Genomic DNA, 20,271 nt, shown 5'->3' with positions numbered 1-20,271 from the left:
GTGTATGTCCACACCAAATCCATCTGGGGAGCAATATTTTTTTTCCTAGGATGGTAGGGGAAGTCTCATAAATGGTATTAACCCCAGTGATGGGTAGGTTTAGGGACAGGGTTGTAATGTAATGTTATGTAATGTAACGTTAATTCAACGGCATTTATAAACACGCTGAAAAGCGATTATGCGTGTTGATAGCACGGCAAAAATGGAAATACGAATTGGCGTGTCATACATATGCCATTTCATGAGATCAGTCTCCATATTTAGTGAAAAGCACATGGACAGGAGGACAAATTCACAAAACAGCCACTTTTGGTAGTCAAGTGCAAACTTAGGGTGACTGTGTTCACACTGGTCCTTTTGGTCCAGACCGAAAAAGAAAAAAAAAATGTAAACACCAAAGACACACACACAAAAAGCTTCATGATGTATATTTTTTGCGTGTGTTGGGCTAAATGTGCTCATCTTGTGTGCGTACATGGTGTTTTTTTAACCAGCTGAAAACTCATGAAGAGCTTATAAAGTGACGGTGGCTCCGATGCCTGTACTGGACTGTAATGGGCAACATTTAGCTCCTATGATGAGAAAAACCATGTATGCTTGAGTATTCTGTCCATTGTAGGGTCGCAATTTACATGACATCCTATTTTTGGGTTGTTTATTTGTCTTTGGTCCGTGTTGCATTCATATTTCAGTCGAACCGCAACAGAGCGCGTTTGGAAGCGGACAACGATGGGTCTTGTTCTGCTTGTTTGGTGCGTACCAAAGTTTGCACTTATTCAAATGAACAGAGCAATCGCTCCAGAGTATAAACTCCAAAAGTGGTACAACAGTGAATTTGTCCCATTACTGGAGAAGAACCAACTACAACTGAACCTTTCTTCACTGCAAAGTGGAGGGGGCACACTTCTTGAGCACTCAATAGCTCAAAAGATTTCTTCCTGACCTGAGCTTTCAGGTACAGTATGTGGCCAGGCCGCAAAATCCACACAAAAGAATTTAATTCTGGATTTCAACAGTGGAGTAACCCAAACACACACACCGCTCCTATGCAAGCAGCCTGTGTGCTGGGTGCTTTCCGGAAGCAAGCATGTAGCCAAAGGCATTCGAAAAGCTGAGGGATTTTTGGTCCAATGCCCTCCTTTAAATGCTCGGCTAACCACAGGTGAGGCACAACAAAAGAGAGAGGATCATTAAGTGGCAAGAACATGAATCTTTTTAATTACTCATCCCTGCCTTAGTCGTTAACGAGAGGGGGAGCCTCCACTGATAATCCGTGTAATTGGACAATGGCCACTCTCATTCAATTATTGACCACTGGCTCTGTTAGTGCACTGATATCTTACTTTGCTTGTTAAGACCACGGGATGGTTTAATCTACTGTTAAGGACTACATATCTTTATTTCACCTATGGACACAGCACACTGGTTCACTGCACACATATGCAGTAAATAGAGTATGCACATCAGCCGATAAATTTCTTGCATTACATATTTGGTAAAATAACCAATAACATCCACAAATATCATACATGATAAAAATTTATTGACAGAGAATAATTTTGAATTAAATCTTGCTCTGATGCAACTCAAATGCATTGATGGTTTCATTGGCAATGCAAAGCCAATGTTAATTAACCTTGTACTTACAAAATCCACACCTTCAGCTATAGCTATTCTCATAACTATTCCCAAATATAAGCCTATTAATTGCTACAATTAATTCACTCGAATGAATATTTCCCTGGCAAAAATAAAATTGTCATTTTCAAATTAACAGCTTTTTCAAATCATTCCACATAAATACAGATAAATAGACTAATGTTCCTTTGAAAGTCAATGTGGCATGAAGATGATTCCAGTGTGCCTCAGCAGAGAAAGAGGAATATGGTTTTGGTTAATGAAAGCCTTCCCTTAAAACACTTTATGAAAAAGGCTTACATTTAGGTCGATGAAACATTTGTATGCTATACACAAATACCTTTTCAGCCCAGAAAGGAATCATTATGAGACCCTAAGTTATACAATTTTCTTTTAGCACACGCCATTTGTGAATTTTAAAGCACTAAGACGATATATCTGGAACGATATCATTAATGCGGATCATGAATGCACTGCTTAAGGGCCACATCAACAAGCTCTGTTCTTTACAAAGACAAAATAGTCATTTTGAAAGAATACAAAACCTGTCTTTAAAACTAAAATAGACGTGAGATGTAAAAAAAAAAAAAACTCTTTACTGCTGGCAATTTATTGATTTTAACAATGCAATAGGCTCAAATAATGTATCTAGTAAAAGCTATTCTCTGAGCACAGCGTAATCAACAGATTGTTAGACATGCATTTTCTAGGCCTATGACAATGCCTGATATATGGGGTCGATGAGAGTGTTCCTAATCCATCCATTGCTACAATTTATTAACTTATTATAATTGTATACACAAACATTCTAGTGATTTAGGTGACACAGTGGAAAGATGAAATCCGTTTATATTAAAAGGGGTGCTAACCCCTGAAACACAGAGCTGGCAACACCTTTCAGCGGCTGCTTTTAACAACATGGTTATTGTTTTATTGATCAGGATTTTATTACATATTTGACACCCGTGTTATGTGTTAATCGAACAGCGTATAATTCTCTGACACATATTTTACGAGATTACGACCGCAATTAATTTAATAACCATTATTTTTTCGCACATATCTGTCTAAGCGTGGGTTTGTGCTGGATTGGACCGTTTGTCTTGTGGGTATTGTCAGTCATGTGCGCGCTCTCTCGGCGGGATAGTGCATGACCTGAACGGAAGGGACGGAAATGGCCGACGGTGCACGGATCACAAACTCACCTCTACTCCTCTGTTCTCGCTCAGCCTCCTATCCTTTTGTTCCGGGGAGTGATATCACTATTAGTGGGGCCATTCATTGACGTATAATTCCACCGCTCTACACTTAAATGTTCTCATTTTATGGGAAAATTATACGAGTGCAAAAGCTTTGCACTTGTATACTTTGGAAATGTCACATTTTTCAGCGAAGGACGAGTTAACCTATAGGATGAAAGAAAAAAAAATTGTCACAAGAGCAAAAAGTAGCATCGATGATATTAATTACAGCACTTTTCTTGCACCTGTGCTACAGTTATTGAAAACTAACACACAATATCAGCTCTGAAAAGCATAGTGCTGTGTGCTGAAGTAGAAATAAAGCAAAAAAAAACTGAATTCACACAAAACAAGAGACGAATCAGCATGTGCTCTCGAGTACATTTGCTGAAGGTGGCAAAAAACTGTATCTGAACTATTAATTAATTTGTTCATCTCATTCTCCATAATTGAAAGATCTTATTAGCCCAGATAATAAAGGCTCTGATAACTCTCCCACCTGAACATACAGACGGAACTCTGTGGACCTCATACTCTTCAGTGGCCTTGTCAGCAAATGTATTATTTGGCACAGCGCAATAGGTAAGAACTTGCCGGTTTGTCAAACTCATTTTCATTTTCATGTCTTTTTGAAATCTTCACAGCGACTATGCTGTGCAATAAACCAGCTTCAAGACCTTGAGTGCCCAAAGGTCTTTTCGAACAACTGTAGAATAATTGTTCTGCGCAGGTATTTGAAGTCCAAATTGCTTAATAATCATAAATTTGGTAGTCAAACTATGGTAGTATAAATAAAGGCAGAGTCCATGTACTTTAGAAGCCATTGGGCATATTATTCACTCAACAAAGGCATTTGTAGTCATAAATCGGTCACAACTCCTAAATTAAAATCTGAATGTTACTACAAATCTAAGATGAAATACACATAACATACATGCTACGCATAACATAACATAACGTAATGTAACGTTGCCTCTATCTTGCCACAATGGTAAATGTAATTAGTAAATAAAGAACAAAAACAACGTAAAAAAGGCACATTTTCAGACGCACAGTCACTTTGGTTACACACAGTTACAAAATTAACAAATTTTGTAACTTTTAATTACTCGTGCTACTGGTGAGGTATTCTCAGTATGATTTTAAGGTTGGTATAAAAAGGAAGTTGCAATAGGTTTTTTTTTCTTCCCAATATATTGTAACGTATAGGCCTATCCAATTGAAAAGGCTTCTCTAACAAGAAAAATGTAGACCGAAACTTGATTTTGTCCATTGGGAACTGATTGGACCATAGTGATTTGCTATTGCTATGATCTCATGTGAGTGACAGACTTGTCCGGCCCTCACGCCAATCATTTCATCAGAGGAAAGATGTCGCTGCAAGAGATTTTTTTTGCTTTTTTGTTTTTAAATCTTTACAAAATTTAGCTCCCCAGTACCATCTGAACTGCTTTACCCAAAATTGAAGTCAAGATCACTAAGATCGGGGGACTCTAACTTACTTTCTGTCCCCAGGACCAGATTAAAAAACAGGGGTGACCATGTTTTCGCAGCTTATGGACCCAAATTATGGAATAGCCTACCCTCAAATATCAGATCTGCCCAAACACGGACATTTTTTCAAACTTCTCTGAAAACGCACTTTTTTTCACTAGCTTTTAATGTACCTTGATGGTCAACGTCAGTTGTTTTAAATGTGCTATACAAATAAAATTGTATTGTATTGTATTAGGGCACATGAATTTGAAAAAAATAATAATAACGATTTGCATGGATACATACTGCAATATGCCATGAAAAAAACAAAAATTGTCCATTTTGATTTCATGGTGACTTTAACACAATGTGTTTAATGTATTTCACAGATTATTTCCCCAAAATTCCCATAAAATGCGTAAAAAGTCTGCATCCTGAATATTTGTACAGAATAGGCTGAATGGCATCATGACCTCTTATTCCATATCAGTTTGAACATTTGACAACAAGCAAGCAGTTGGTTACACTGCACTGTTAAAATCATTTAATGAACAATTTGGCACATAGGCGCCACAATTAAAAGCACATTTGAGCACAACAGTACAAGGTAAGACATCAAACAGACCCAGGAACACAATAAAACACTCGCTATTGGAAAACGCCAATCAATGAATACCAGCTGTTGTGGACGTTTACATTGCACCAGAGGGTCTTTTACGCTGTTTTGTAGTTGTGGTATGCAGTCTACTTTGAGAGATGAATTTGAGACATATCACATTAAAAGATACAGGGGGATATGCTTCAGATTTGTCCCAATTAACCTTGTAATAAGATGTATCAAAGGCCTTATTAATGATGGTAATGAGAGAGATGAATTGACAGTGTTTAAAAACAGTGCTGTATGAAGATAAGCCTGCAGCACTAGTAGACGGAGGGAGACCCGACTCATGAAAATGTAGGACAAAAGAGATCCTTACGAGCAAGGACACACACATAGATGGAGAGAGAAAATACAAGGCTAGCATTGTGTTACCCTTGACTCTTAAAGTATATATGAATCAAGGAGCTTATTATCTGGTTGACACCATAAAAGAGTTGTTCCATCCTCAGCACTACTTAGGGCTCACCTCATAATGTGCCTGCGCTTAAACCCAATCATAATCCGTCTTAGGCAATAACAACAAGACAATACTTTACTGAGAATGTCTGATGTCATATCATAATTGCACTAATGCTAAAAGCTCTCGTTGCAAAAAAAGAAAAAAAATCAAATGTGCATTTTAATTCGTATGGTCAATTGTTTTATGCTACATGCTGGCGTAGTGTTTTCTTTCATCAAAAAGAACAGAAATGCCATAATAAAGATGAAAGAAAAAAATTAATATATGGAATTTGTATTATGCAAGTCCAATAATATAAAAATAAGTTAAAGAAGAAAATGTGACTGCAAAGTGTCTAAGCACATGCAGCTCCTCAGACTGGAATATCTATATTCTACTAGAATATCAATTTAGTGCCAAGACAATATTGCCAGGAATATCAATAATTCAAAAATATTCATCAAAGATGATCATTTTGACTTTGACATCTAATTAAATAAAAAACAGAGAGTCAAATATCGTCTGCCTTCAACCAATGTGGGGCTATCAGTTAATAGAAAAAAAATCTATTTAGTCATTTACTGGGTTGAATAACTTCAAGGGTTTTCCGATCCCCTCTTGGATCACCCTGGGAATTCCCAAGTGAAGCCATCGCCTTAGGAAACCTTCACTTTCTTTGTTTGAGAGAGAATCCCCAAAAGATTTAAGTCATATACTGTTTAACTTCACCAAATCCAATTTCCTCCTTTTCTCATATTCTTGCTATATTTTACAGTATTGTGAGGTCATTTATCTGTAGTCTTAATTGGAAATTCTGATATCTATTTTGATTGTCCTTGGGAGGGATATTTCTTTGTCATTTTCACTGGCTGGTATGATGGCCTGGTCAAGTAGCTGCCCTCACCATAGAAGCTGACAAAACCGAATAATACAAGGGAGATTTATTGGCATTATTAGCAGCCTGATGTCATCATAACCTTGTTTTAAAATTGAAGAATTATCTGTGTTAGATACAACTGTCAAGAACAACTAGTGTGAAGTGTGGAATTTAAAAAAAAAACTTTTTACTTGTTCAAATATTGCTCTTTTGCATTTTGTGATGCAAATGGTGCAGAAATTACACTCTGCAGCTTTAAAAATCATTCAAGTCTTCATTTTATTCGAATCAATCCATGAGAGTCTTAAGTATGAGTCTATCAGTCATTCTGTTTCAACTCATCCATCAAGATGTAAATCTTGGAACTCAGTGTCTGTGGATGGGGGATGGGAAGCTATATTTATCGTTCAATTTAAAGGAGCAAGGTTTTTCTCCTTTTATACAAATGAATTAATCTATTTTTGTCATTACGCATAATGTATTTCATTACTGGAGGATAAAAGAGGGGTTAACTCATAAATAATTTAGAGGAAGGGAATCAGGTTGCAGTATAATTAATTATCAACTGGAAATGACTCCATGGAAGATCATTTTATCTGTCTTTGTCTCAAGGTAAGAAGGAAATATTAACTATATTCCTACAATGTAAAATGTATGCAAAAAAGCAAACAAATTTACACCTATGCATGCATTGCATGTTGTCCTCATGATATATAAAGGTACGCTGTAGTTGTGAGCGAAAACACCCCTATACCTTCATTCACTATTCCCAACATCATTCGGCACGACTATTCTTTAGTCGTTGAGTATACATCAGTTGTACACTCGTTATTACGGGGCATTATGACACCCCTCAAATAAGGGTGTAGGCGTGAATTCAGACACAGCCTATGGAACTTTTGGCCCTCTAATGGTTAAACAAAACTGCATACATTTTGGTTACACTTTTGAATACCGCATGACCCTTTACAATATAATGCCGTACAATAACTCTGTTAGAGAGCTACACACAGTATGACCATTTATGTTCAATGCCTTACTCACCTGTTGAGTAATACAAACGCGTCGATCCGAAAAGCCAAGCCAATGTTGATTCTTGTTTTATTACGAGCTCTGTCACATTGTCTTTTTGCCAGCAGACTCTCCTCGGTTTTGCATTTCTGTACAACAAGGTGATTCTCCGGAGGTTTGAGATTTAGCGTGCTCCGTCCCATCTAAAAGATAAACACTTATTGTATAATAGGCTTACTATAGTGAATCAGGGTAAGACAAAAACACATTTTGAAAGGATTGATGATGCATTGACTTGAAGAAGAAGAAAAAAGCAACTTACATTTTGTACCTTTAAAGATAGTATAGCCAAGCATTCTTCTTTTATTTTCAATTAGCAGACCTCTTGTTCTGTAAGCATATGCAAACAAAACTGATTAAAACTGCATATAATTGCATGATGGCCTTGGATTATATATATAGCTTTAAAATCTTGCAACGTTTGGTATCAAATCTTAAGTTATTAAGATTGCAATCCTACAAACTGATGTTATGCAGTGTTTTATGCATTGTTTTTTTTGTTTTTGGAAATTAAAAATGAATTGAACTAAACCTACAGCCTTTGATTCATTTATTTTAAAGTGTGTTTTTCCCATAGGTGGGTAAGGAGGAATTGGCTTGTTAGCATCAAAAATTAGCTCTTGCTGTTAGATACCATAACTGCACCTTTATGATAGCAAAATATTTTATTTCCGATTGAGTTTTTCAAAATTAGCTGAGTAATCAAATAATTTTGTTTTACCAGTGGCTGACTATTTCAAAAGCCCCTTAAAAGTACAAAATTATCTAATTACTTGTATTTTTTAACCCATTTCTATGACTTTAGATGAGGGATCAGCTACATGACAAACAGGCATTTCATTATAATCATCATAGCACAAAGCAACATATTGTAATGATGGAATCATAGTGAACTTAACATAACCAGCTTGATCTGTATCATGACTATCATGTTATATTATTCACATTTAACCAGCACTCACTGTTGAAGAAGGCATCTGGCATAGTCCAAACCCACAAATATTCCCCACATCTTAATTTTTCAATTAGCAGGCCCCTTGTTCTCTAAACATATGCAAACACAGCAGGGCATCCTTTAAAATGCAACTCTAATCTGCAGGCTAGTTGGAGTAAATTGGCAGGCTTGTAAACCTCGAGAAATCTGAATAGACCTCATTATCAGTTTATCTCTGCTGACTGGCTTTTATATGAGGAGCATGTGTTGTAAGCTGAACTAGATTGTTTTGTGTGAACATAGGTATGTGTTGACATGTTTGTGTGCAAAGAAAAGCTACTGAACTTCATTGCAGTAGTGCTACAGGCTACAGCATAAGGCTCTAAATAAAAAAAAAAGTTTTTTTTTTTTTCTTGTGAAACTGTATGAATAATGCTGGAAGTAGCAAGAACATTCATAATTGGGTTTCTTCAAATTCTGAGACTTTTATGTCCCAGGGGTTGATTTTTATTAACACTTACAACTATTTTTTCCCCTTTTTTGTTAAATCCAGTTCACATTAAAAAATGTCTTGGAAAGATTTTACCATGCCTTGATTATTCATTTTTCCAATGCAGGTTAGTACATATAGATTGTATATCATTTATCCCAGACTAAGACTTTCGATATGAAAATCAATCAAATATGTATACATTGAAAGACTATGTCAATTTAAACGAGTAAAAAGGCCTAATATTTAATATTGCAATATTTATTGTGTGAAATGGGGATGTTTCAAAATTCAAAACCATTCAAAACTGTCCAATTGTTGTCATTTCCCCCACAAACAATTTTGCACTTTACCAAGTGAATAATTTCACTGAAAAGCATGCTTGAAAACAAATTATTTTAATATGCATAATTTCCAATCAAGCTTTTGTTAAATAATAAAAAAAATCCTGAAAATTGCTAATTGAAAATAACTGAAATTGAATTGTATTTATCATAGATATACAGTATATCTATTACATTTTCTTTAGCAAGACAAAAGAGTTGGATATTTTAAACCAAAAAAAAAATCACCAATCTAATGGGAGTGTAAACAGATTGTGCTAGTTTACAGGGCCAAACTGCATTCAAAACACCCAATTGAAGAAAGAAAGTGCGACACCTCAGCATCAAATATGCATCTTAAGGCGTGTTTTAACATTAATAGCGAGATCTAGCAATACATCAACCACATTTGAATGAAAAAACATGAGAAAGCGTGTCGTTACCTTGAGTTTTAGTTGTCAAACGCAACACGTCACGACCATAGCACGACGTCATCGGTGGATTTGGGTTGGGTGTGTCACACGCCAATCAAAGTTGACGCTCACTTTAAACCAGCAGTGACGACTAGCGGGAGCGTGAGAGAAACGAAACGAAGCCCTTTGCTTTGACCACAGTATACTTCTATAATTTTAAATTTTAGTAACTTTCTTATTATCTATCGTTGTGAAATACCGGCGCGTGTTGCTTTAACTGCTTAAATGCGCATGTGATTATTTCTGTGTTGCTGAAGGCGTGTCGCGCATAATGCTTAACGTTAGAGATCTCATATGATTTATATTGTCTTCACTAAGATTATATCAATGGTAAGTTTTCATAAACAGTTTTAGCAGTGTCTTTGTGGGCGGTTTTATGAATCGGTACATTATTAACTTGATATTTGTTTTGATATTTTAATCACATAAGACAGATGGCTGGACAAAACTCTGAAATCGAGCTTGATTTGATCAAAACTGAAGAGAGAAGCTCATTTGTAAAAGCTGGTAAGTTAGTAATAAGCAATGTAACATGTTCAAACGTTAGTCTAAGACTGTTCGATTTTTGGTATGGTGCATTATGTATGTTATGAGAACAATGTTTTCTCACTCATTTTGAGATGGTTATCGATTGAAGAATAAGTGCATTAGCTTTCACATCAGTTAGAAATAGGCAAGGTGAATCCTGTCCCCTGTCATAATGGATCTGTTTTTATTCCTTTTCCCCTATAAATATCCCTTTCCCCATCCAATAAATCTGCCAAAATCTTAAATTTTTAATGAATTTTACTCAGAGACTAAAAGAAGTGGAGACTGAGGTTAGTTGTCACACTGTCTTTAACTTAGATCTCCATATTTATTTTTCATAAACATCTGTATTAGAGATTATATCATGCATATGGTTATGCATGACAGCTGTGTTGTGATTGTGAACAGCTGATAATGGCACACCTGAGAATCTGCAGTTTAAATCCTGTGACTGTGTTGTCAAAGAGCATGCGCGCTCCCATAATAAGACAAAGATTAATCTTCTACATCCGTCATATCATAACATTTTCACTCCACAAAACGAGAACACAGTGAAGACAAACTACAGAACTTTCTGGAGAAACAATTCTTTATCCTCTTTTCTAAATTATTCAATCTGAAGGAGAGAGAGAATAAAAAAGGCCAATACAGCCCAAAGCCATTTTCATTTGTCTTTCCTTTCTCTTTTTTATTTTAGACTAACAATGCAGATTCCTCTACGGAAAATATGTGCCGTGTGTTAATTAATCATAAGACATTAAATGTTAAATAAAAGAGAGAAAAGCACATTGAATAATTAATTCGGGATAGGTGGAAGAGAAAATAAACAAGGTAGTGCAGCCAAAGCAATGATTCATTAATAGTTTGCATTCAGTTCTGGCAGATTCATTATTGAATGATTTCTGGGCTCACTTTGAAACCAGTGAGAGCTCAGGAACACATCTCTGCATGATTTCTAGACAAGCCTTGAAAAACATTGCTTGAGGATGAAATAACTTTTGAAATAGGAACTGACATGGTGGATTAGAGAACATTGATTATTTTGCAAATATAGGCTAGATTTGTTGCTGACAGGGATGTTTAGTGTATTTAAGTGATTTTAGCATTGCAAAAAAAGTAAATGTGCCGATATAGGCAAGCGTTCCAAAAAACTGTGGCTATGGCACTATTAAAACATTGCTTTTTGTATGAGTGACTTGAGCTCAGCCAATGGCGTGAGTTTGGGGCGGGACTATAGAGTGGAACAGTGTCCGCCCACTTTTTCATAGGGATTTTTCAAAAGTCTTCATCAAAGAATTGACTTCTGGAACCCAACTGTTGCATTCTACATCTGTTTGTTTGCAACTTGTGAATCAATTATTTTTTCTACAATATGAAAGTCAATGGGGACCAGGGCAGTGAAGAAAAAGTTTACCCATACAACTCCGGTGCTATATTTTGACTTTTCTGAAGTCATATGAAAGCTTTGGGAGTTAAAGACTGAATTTATATTTATTGAAAATCCACAATAGGAAGCCATGCACAATATTGAACTTTGAATTCTTCTTGCAAATGCAGATGGCCGTACGCATCAATTTACTGCGAAAGAGGAACCTTTGACATGAGCATAACGCAGTGACGTACGCGGAAGCGCAGAGGATAGAGCAAAACAAAACACCAGTCAATTTTTCACCAGAATTTTTAAGATAAATATCGGAGTAGCTTGAGTTTGTTGCCCAGCCCTTTTTGTTTAAACCGCAAGAGGCGTTAAAGCTTACGTTACTTCTACGTCATGCATCATCAAGTGATACTCTTTTGCCGTAAGTCGACTTGCATATTTAAAAAATTTTAAATATGGATATTTTTCTTAAACTAACTCATCGCTTCGCTTCAGAATGCCTTTATTAAAACCCCATGGCCACGTGGAGCACTTTTATTATGAATGGATGCACTATGAAATTCAAAATAAAAGCAGCCATTATAAAGCTTGGAAGAGCCAGGACTTTTTTTAATATAACTGATTATTTTCTTCTGAAAGACGATTGTCATATACAGTACATTTAGGATGGCTTGAGGGTGAGTAAATCACGGGGTAATTTTAATTTTTAAAATTACGTATTAGTATGTTTTGAAAGGGTACCACCCCAATAACAGCTTTTGTACCTGAGAGTATAGGTGAATATAATCAACCTTATCTTGCTCGATATAAATGTACTGTAAGCATGCAGACTATTCTTTTTCAGGAGCGGAGGTGTCCAGCAAAGCAACAGGGAGGCTCTCACCCATTCCTGAACTGGATCCCTGGGAGAGAGAAGCAGACACTGACTCTACAGAATTCACTTACTCCTTATGCTCAGTGGACAGGTACAGCACGGCCGGCTCCTCCAGCAGCTCCCTGTCTGACTCCCAGGAGAGAGGAGGTGAGTCACGCATCATCACACCTGGCTTTGGGGATTGGCCAGCTTCCTCTTTCCCAGACCCCCATAGTGCCCTAAAGTGCTCTAATGAATAATAATTACAACATCAGCTGCCACCATGAATTGTCTTGTATTAAAATTCAAACTCCTAATTTTCTCTCAAATAAGCAGTGGTTTTATACATTATCTTGTTTTTTTTTTAATCCTTTGATTTTTTTTATGAATTTATGTGTTGCCAGAAGCAAATAATTATGCATTTTTAAATTGTAAATTATTAAAACGTATCTTTAATTTAAAATAAAAAGATCGGGAAAGCTTGTGCTTTTAAAGCTGTCTACATCAGTTGAATAACTGATTTAAGCAGCACATTTGATTAAACTTACATATAGAGATTAATTATTGAAATTATGCGCTGAGAACTCCTTTGCATGAGTATTACGATTCAACAGCTTTTTCAATATGAAATTAATTAGAACAATATATTTCCCTGCATTCAGCCAGTAGGTTCAGATGAGTAAAGGTGCAGCAGTCATTATGTCGTAGTGTTGAGCTTTACACATGCGTTACAATGCTTTTCCTGGTGTAATATTCAGAGGTTAATCTAATTCCAACTCTTATGCTCAGAGGCAAGGGTATTTTGTCCTGCATTATGCTCAAATCTACTTAAAGCCCCATTTGAAGCTTATTTAAAAAAAAAAAAAAAAAAAACAAGACCCTAGGCTTTGTGGAAACATGACTATGACATAAAGTCAACTTTGCTAAAGTCCTGCTTATTATTTTGAGTCTGTGTCATTCTTCCATTTATTTAATCAGTTGGAGGTCTCTGCCTCTTTCCAGCAGTGCACAGATGATCTTGTAAGGGAAAAACACCTATACAGACAGATGATAATTGATTACATCTCCACACAGCTCTATTCCTTCTCTCTTTGGAAGGAAAGGGTGATTCAGTAAATTATGCATGTGTACAGAAGTGCCCTTCGAGAGCTGGTGGGCTTATAAACTGTTGTGTACAAGAGGTGCAGACAGACTGCAGGTCAATAAGGGCCTTTGAGTGTCTATCCCCATCAGCCGAACTCCCAAGGTGAGAGATTTCAAAGAGGCATTTAGGTTCTATAACATACATAACACTGTGTGGGCTTTCTAAGCTCTTGGCATGATCATGCCATGTGTCAGTCATTGAAGTGCTTCATTTCTGACATCATTTTGGTGCTTTTTTTTTACTATTTGATGGTAACAGCGTACTGTCTTGGACAGATGTGATTATTTCAATTAAATTCTAAATTGATGCATATTGTAATGTACTGTTATACATTTTTGAATATGTGCAAAAAGTGTGATTGAGTCTGTTAACTAACTTATTAGCAATATCATAATATCTAGCTCTGCTAGAAACAACCACACAAAAAAGCTATTTTTCCCCATTTAATGTGTCCATACTGGTACGTTACATCTGTTTAAGGGTGTTTTCTTCAACTGTAGACACTTTGGCCCTGTGGGGTTTAGACAATAAAGTTTTGTACAAAACAAATTTCACTCTAGTTTTTTTCCCCACTAACAATGTCCAACCGTTTATATACATGCATCAAATTTTTGTCATTTTTTTAGATAATTCCACCTCATCTCAGATTATGCTGTTTGTTTGACGGAAGTGATGATTACATGGCGGCAGTGGAAATTACATTTTTATCCGACTCCTTTGTCTTGTTAATTATAATTTTATAATTAGCATTTTGTGTATCATTAATACACATAATTAAATAATATTCCGTGTCTACTTGCAAACCTTGGAGCATAAAAGTACTTGGTATTTTTTTTCGTATAGGGATTTTTCAAAATTCTTCACAAAAGAGTTGAGGTCATTAACAAAACCAATCAGCTATGAGATGAATCATACATTTTACTAACTTTAAGACAAAAACAAAGATACAAGACTACTGAACAGCTGTAATGTGTGAAAGAACTACAATTCCACGAAGCATTGCGAATGACCAATTAAAAATGACAGAAATATAAAACTATTGAATTAAAGATGTTGACGACATTTTAATTATTTTTTTTTGTTAAATATGCTAGTAGTTTGAGAGCATGGGGAGAATTTTATAGTTAGCAGTTGGTGTATCTTAGATGCTCATAAAAATGTACAATTTTGGCCTTTTGATTTCATGATATATAACAAGCATCTGTACATATTTTAGATACCTCACGTTTCTGCTAACTAAACAGATAAACTGCAAGTGTACTCTCCAGGGAGGTTTTACACACTTCTTTATTGCTTCTTAAATGCAGCCATGAATAAAGTAAAGATGCTTTAGCACTCCCTGTTAACTGCCCACAATGTCATGATGATTTCTTATTTCTGTTGTTCAGAGCTCTGTGCCGGGATTGTACTGAATTGTCTCTTCTGCCGATTCTATGACCTGTTCCTCATGCTACCTGAAACATGCGAGCGAGCTGCTATCTCCATCTGCCCTACCTACATGCTTTTCTCTCCACCTGCGGAACCTGCGCACACCAACTGGAACTGCAGTTGTGATTTTGACTGTGGACTTAGGGACATCTGCCATGAAACGGGGGAATGCCTTGAGCTAGCAATGGAAATTTCGGAGGTCTGCTATCGCTAAGGTGCCTGCAAAACTGAAGACGTCAAGGTTGCTTCGTTGGAAGAACACTTTACAATTTCGTGTCACTTTACAAATTTTGTATCAAAGAAGACTACAGTCTATGCCAAAGCAAGCTAATAGATGCACATTTAGAGGTATTTTGATTTGATTTATTATGGATTGGACAGACAACCATAATCCAAAGGATAACATGATAAAGTGTAAACACTTATTTCCAACATGGTCCTTGGTGTTAAAAAAAGACATACAAACATGTAACTATTATAAGACAAAAATAGTATAATCAAATAAAAAATATATATAAACATAAACATGACATCTAAAGCTACTATAAGTGATTTCACATGAAATTGCTAGTACTTTTCCCATCTTCCATAGTCCGAACCCTAAAGTCACGCCATTGGTTGAAGTGCTAGAGAAGCGCCTCCAAGTTTTCTGATTGGTTAAGGTGAGTCGCTTTCTCTTAAATAACACAAGACCACCTGTTAAAAAGGGATAGTTCACCCAAAAATGAAAATTCGTAAAAAAAACTCAACATGCCGAAGCTCAATGTTCACTTAACGTGCAAGAACCTATGAGGTTCATTCTCATGTTATGCTGCAAGTTTGAGCTTCCGGAAGAGGTTTGTTCTCGCACGTCAAGCAGGATCGGTCGAGCTTCAGTTTATGTTTGCTGATCAATGTTTATATGTGAAAAATAAGCCTAAATTCAATCTGTTCATCATATAAAGTGATCGAAATTTACCTCTCAATTCATATGGATGAGTTTTACAATCTCTTTATGAACTTTTTTAAGTGTCAAAGTTGTAGTTGCGCAGCTGTCAATGGAGGGACAGAAAGCTCTCAGATTTCATCAAAAATATCTTCATTTGTGTTCCAAAGATGAACAAAAGTCTTAAAGGTTTGAAACGACGTGATTGTAATTAATGACAGAATTTAAATTTTTTGGTCAACTATTCCTTTAACATATTTTGACTCGGTTGGATTATTGTTGAAGTGATGAAATATTAAAGCACTGTATCGTAAGGCTGATAAAATGATCCTATGAGCTTCACTTGATAAACAGTTCTACATAATAACATACCCTTGTGGCAGCGTATGTTGATTTTTATCACAACGAAGAGCGAAGTGGAGAGAAAAGGCCTTCAGTGTGTCCCCGTGTTGATGGCTTGTTTAAACTAGAGTGCAGTTGTTAAACAGCCAGTTTGAGACGATGTTTTGTAGGACACTTGTCCTTCTAGGGCCCATCAACCTTTGTTCTTCGTTCAGGAAGACTGCTCTCTCGAGTGCACGACGACTGTGTTATAGATCGTTTTTGTCAGCGCCAGGCTCTCGGCACGTAATGGGGAAAGCAACACTTTTGTTCGTGTGTTTGTGTGCATGTAATTCAGGCATCTATTTCAGGGAGAGGTCAAGGTAAGAGAACGATCACGCCAGGCAGTGGGCTGGAGTGTTATTGTGTTATCTTGGCTTGCTAAACATTTGTTTTCAGTTATCAGATAGAGATACCCACTGAGTAACATGGTTTTTCAAACAGCAGGAAAACCTCAGTTTTCCAAGAAGTGTCGGAAAGTCCAGTTTTTTGGCGCAGATAGCCAAGCGAGTAGTGTTGTCTTGTTTTCCTACAAATCTACAGTAAATGGTTGATACATATTTACACAATCGTAATACTTTTGTATCAGTTACCCAACAAATCAAATTGCTGGGTCGCAACAATAGGCACTTTAAGTGGATTTGCCCAAATATTTGCCACATTGGTTGCATCACATCCTAGGAAGAAAAAAAATGCAGACTTTTGATTGTTTTCTGAATTACTGTTATTTCCTCGATCTCAGACTGGTACAAAAACTATTATCATAGTTAAAGTTTCCACCAAAATGCTAACGTTAAAATTATTGATAATACAATAGAGGGCCGAAGTTACGACGGAACTTTGTAGGCCAAAACGCGGAAGTGAGTTAGCATTTTAGCACTTCCGGTTCCCTCGCCCTAAAGTCTATGGGTTTTTTGAATGGGTTTTTGCTAAATCGCCTGAAATAAGGTCTGTGCTTAACAAAGCCTCTAAATATTTTCACGTTTTGATCTATGACATAAAACACACCGGTTATAACCTGCTTGTGGTTTTTTAAACTTTTTGTGTCTGCTTGTGTTTTTTTAAATCTTTATATTGGCTTCAAAATGTATACATTTTGGATTAACTTGTGTAAGGGTCACAACTCTTTGTTGAAGACCGATCTTATTTTTTGCGATTTTTTTTTTTTCCAAAAGTCAATGGGGAAAATGCATAGCTTTTCGACCCATTCGCCGCTAACTTCCGAGTTGTCCTACAAAGTGACGTCATAACTTCGGCACTCTATATTTAGGGGGCATTTACTGTACACAACACCTTTTTCAACTAAAAACTGAAAACTTTTTATGCATTTTGGCCATTCATTTCACAACAACAGCGTTTTGGAAACTTTTAAAAACCGTTGTCTGTTGGTGTGTAGTGTTTCTTTACAAAGTGACATCGCCAACTACTGGCCTGGCATGTATAATACAGCGTTTTTATCGTTTTCGCAGATTTGTGTGAACCGACATCGTTGGCTGAAACAGTGGAGTAAAATTCCTGTTCTACTGTTTAAAAAAAAATACAAAATAATGAGAATGATGACATAAAATGCAATATTCAAGACTATATCACTTAATTTTAGTTTACTTAATTTGTAATCAGATGGCTTTCACCGTCTTATGCACTACATAAGATCACTAAAAAAATCACTTAAATTGCTCTCTAAAAAGACTTTGTGGGCATGTCACATCTTCTCTGACATAAACTGCCTGAGCAAACAGATGCCTGCTTAAATGATAAACATCTGCATGTCTACAACTTTTGGATCTTTGTCAAATTACCTGATGGCTATGGGAGCCACAGGGGCTGTTGGGCCTCGCTAATGGTGCTGCATATGGTCTTCCCATCTATTTAAAAAATGTCACAAAACTTAATTCTTTGCATCTGTGACTGTCTTTTCATTCTTCATAAGGACTTTCTGGTTGTTGTATTACTGTTTAGGGCACTCACAATGGATTATATGATGGAGGGAGGGGGTCTTGGGAATCACTTATACCTACAGTACGCTGAATGAGTTACCCAAATAGAAACTCGCCAAAACCACTCCAGACACCAAAGCATCCTCATACCCTGTTCTGCATGAGCAAACACCATTCATACTTTCATGTAAAAATCTAGTTTGTTGTCAATGTTACTGAATGTTGTGTAAATAAATTTTATGCAGTTATTGATGTCTTATGATGTGGAAATGTTCTTGAATTATGAATGCTGAACTGTGAATGTGTGAAGTCCATTATCCCTTATTTCCCTGGATTATCTAGTCCCCCAATAGGCTATAAAACAACTCATGGCTTTTGAATCTGGGCCATCCGAGAGGATGTATGTCAGCCATATACACAATCAAAAAGGGATCTCCCCCTTTTAAGAACTAGGGTGGGTTATGTGCCTTTGGGCTATACAGACGTTTAATCCCAGTGTGTGTTTCACAGGCCCATCAAGCCCATTGGCTCATATCAGAGATACCTTTCAATCAGTAAGAGATCCCCATCTAGCGTGACAGGTGATTTTCCTCTGCGTCCAATTAATAACCTCATTTTAACAATTAACAGTGGAGGATTGTGGAAAGCCCTGTGGAAAGTGAAGGCCTGAGGGATTGGTAGCATTTTTAGGTTTTGCTGAAGCAAAGCAGAGTCTCCTAGGTTCACTCGCATCATCCCCAGTCACAAGACCACGCCCTTTTCCAGGTGTTGCCCTATGAGAGGCCTCCGAGGATGGGACGGGGTAAAAGGTGGGGTTGAAGATGGGCTGGGGAGGGAGAGCGCATATGGCAGCGAATGATGGAGTACGGTGTGAAACCTCTCTGCCTTTACGCCCCACGGAGAAGAGGAAATTAAAGAGCAGGCGGAGGGAAGGAGAGCGTTAGGGGGTGTTTGTGGAAGGATGAGGTGATTTAAGTGTCAGTGCAGGGGGGATGGGATTGTGGAGTTAATTACTGAGTAATGAGAGACAATTTATTGTGTTCTTGTTAGACACATCAAAATGCCTATTGTGAGACTCTCTGTTAATGTGTCCCCTTAGAGCTTGGTGCTAAAGGTCCCGAAAGCTTGTCTGGAGTTTTAGTAGCCAGCCAGAGTCTGATGCAGCCATCCTGGGACCCCATGGGCCCCCCGGAGCCACTGAAATACCACCAGGTGCTTTTAGTGTCGGTCCCCGAGTCAGGAGAATTTATTCCGAGAAATAATGAGAGTTGCATTAGCAGAGTATCGATCCCCCTCGGTGTGGCCTTCCCTCGTGAGCCTGCGGTAAGTCTTTAGAGGCACCTCTCAACCCCACTAAATCTTCACTTCCTCAGTTACAGCCCTCTCCTGTTGTTTCCTACCTCCTGTCCATCTGTTTTATTTTAGGTCAAAGTTTGTCGTTCATCTCTGGATGTAATATTTATTCTGGAAATATTAAAACTAGGCAAATAAAAGCGTGATTAGATGTGTTTAAGGACTGTATTGTTCAGTAAAACAACGAGGTGTACCATTTTAAAAACAATTTTCTCAAAATCAGACCTGTATGTGAAGCCATGTTATTAAAGCCAATATTTGATTAATAAAATATGTATTAAAAGTGTGGGGTCCGTATGATTTTTTTTTTTTTTTTTTTTTTTTTTGGTACAAATTGAAATTGATGAAAAGTGATAGTAAAGTCTTTCACATTGTTTCAATTTTAAATAAATGCTGTTGATATTCACCAAAGAATCCTGAAATCATGTTTCTTGAGCAGCAAATCTGCATGTTAGAATGATTTGTGAAGGATCAATGATGCTAAAAATTCAGCTTTGCCATCATAGGAATAAATTACATTTTAAAAGGAATTACAATAGAAACCAGCTTTTTTTAAAATTTAAATAATATTTCATCAAATAAATTCATTATTGGTGAGCATAAGATACTTCTTTTAAGTCTTAATATGTAGAATGTATATAAAAAATAATGTTTATATAATTAAATTATTTACAGTTCTTTTTTTTTTTTTTTACAGTTTTAACATTTTAGGTGGAAACCA

The 20,271-nt window shown here is 36.6% G+C and overlaps 1 protein-coding gene and 1 long non-coding RNA gene across 3 annotated transcripts; one reads left to right on the top strand and one right to left on the bottom strand.

Moving 5' to 3' along the window:
* Positions 1–1,580: 1,580 nt before the first annotated feature.
* Positions 1,581–9,668, bottom strand: LOC120491280 (uncharacterized). Its single transcript, XR_005625231.2, has 4 exons — positions 9,594–9,668; positions 7,666–7,733; positions 7,377–7,546; positions 1,581–3,044 (listed from the first exon to the last, which is right to left on the bottom strand). It is a non-coding gene; the product is annotated as an uncharacterized LOC120491280 (long non-coding RNA).
* A 14-nt stretch (positions 9,669–9,682) lies between these two features.
* mdfic2 (MyoD family inhibitor domain containing 2) lies at positions 9,683–19,815 on the top strand. 2 transcript variants are annotated; one of them, XM_039688998.2, is made up of 4 exons: positions 9,683–9,953; positions 10,058–10,130; positions 12,374–12,550; positions 14,915–19,815. In XM_039688998.2, the coding sequence occupies exons 1-4, from the start codon at positions 9,918–9,920 to the stop codon at positions 15,166–15,168; spliced, it is 540 nt and encodes a 179-aa protein (XP_039544932.1). In that variant the 5' UTR covers positions 9,683–9,917; the 3' UTR covers positions 15,169–19,815. The 2 variants fall into 2 exon arrangements, with proteins under 2 accessions (XP_039544932.1, XP_039544933.1); XM_039688999.2 differs by having other exon boundaries at positions 10,054–10,130.
* Positions 19,816–20,271: the final 456 nt, after the last annotated feature.

Source organism: Pimephales promelas, chromosome 8, assembly GCF_988280905.1.
Source record: "Pimephales promelas chromosome 8, fPimPro1.hap1.1, whole genome shotgun sequence".
Classification (NCBI taxonomy): Eukaryota; Metazoa; Chordata; class Actinopteri; order Cypriniformes; family Leuciscidae; genus Pimephales; species Pimephales promelas.
Note: the sequence above shows the minus strand (reverse complement) of the source record. Positions and strands in the feature narration are given on the sequence as shown.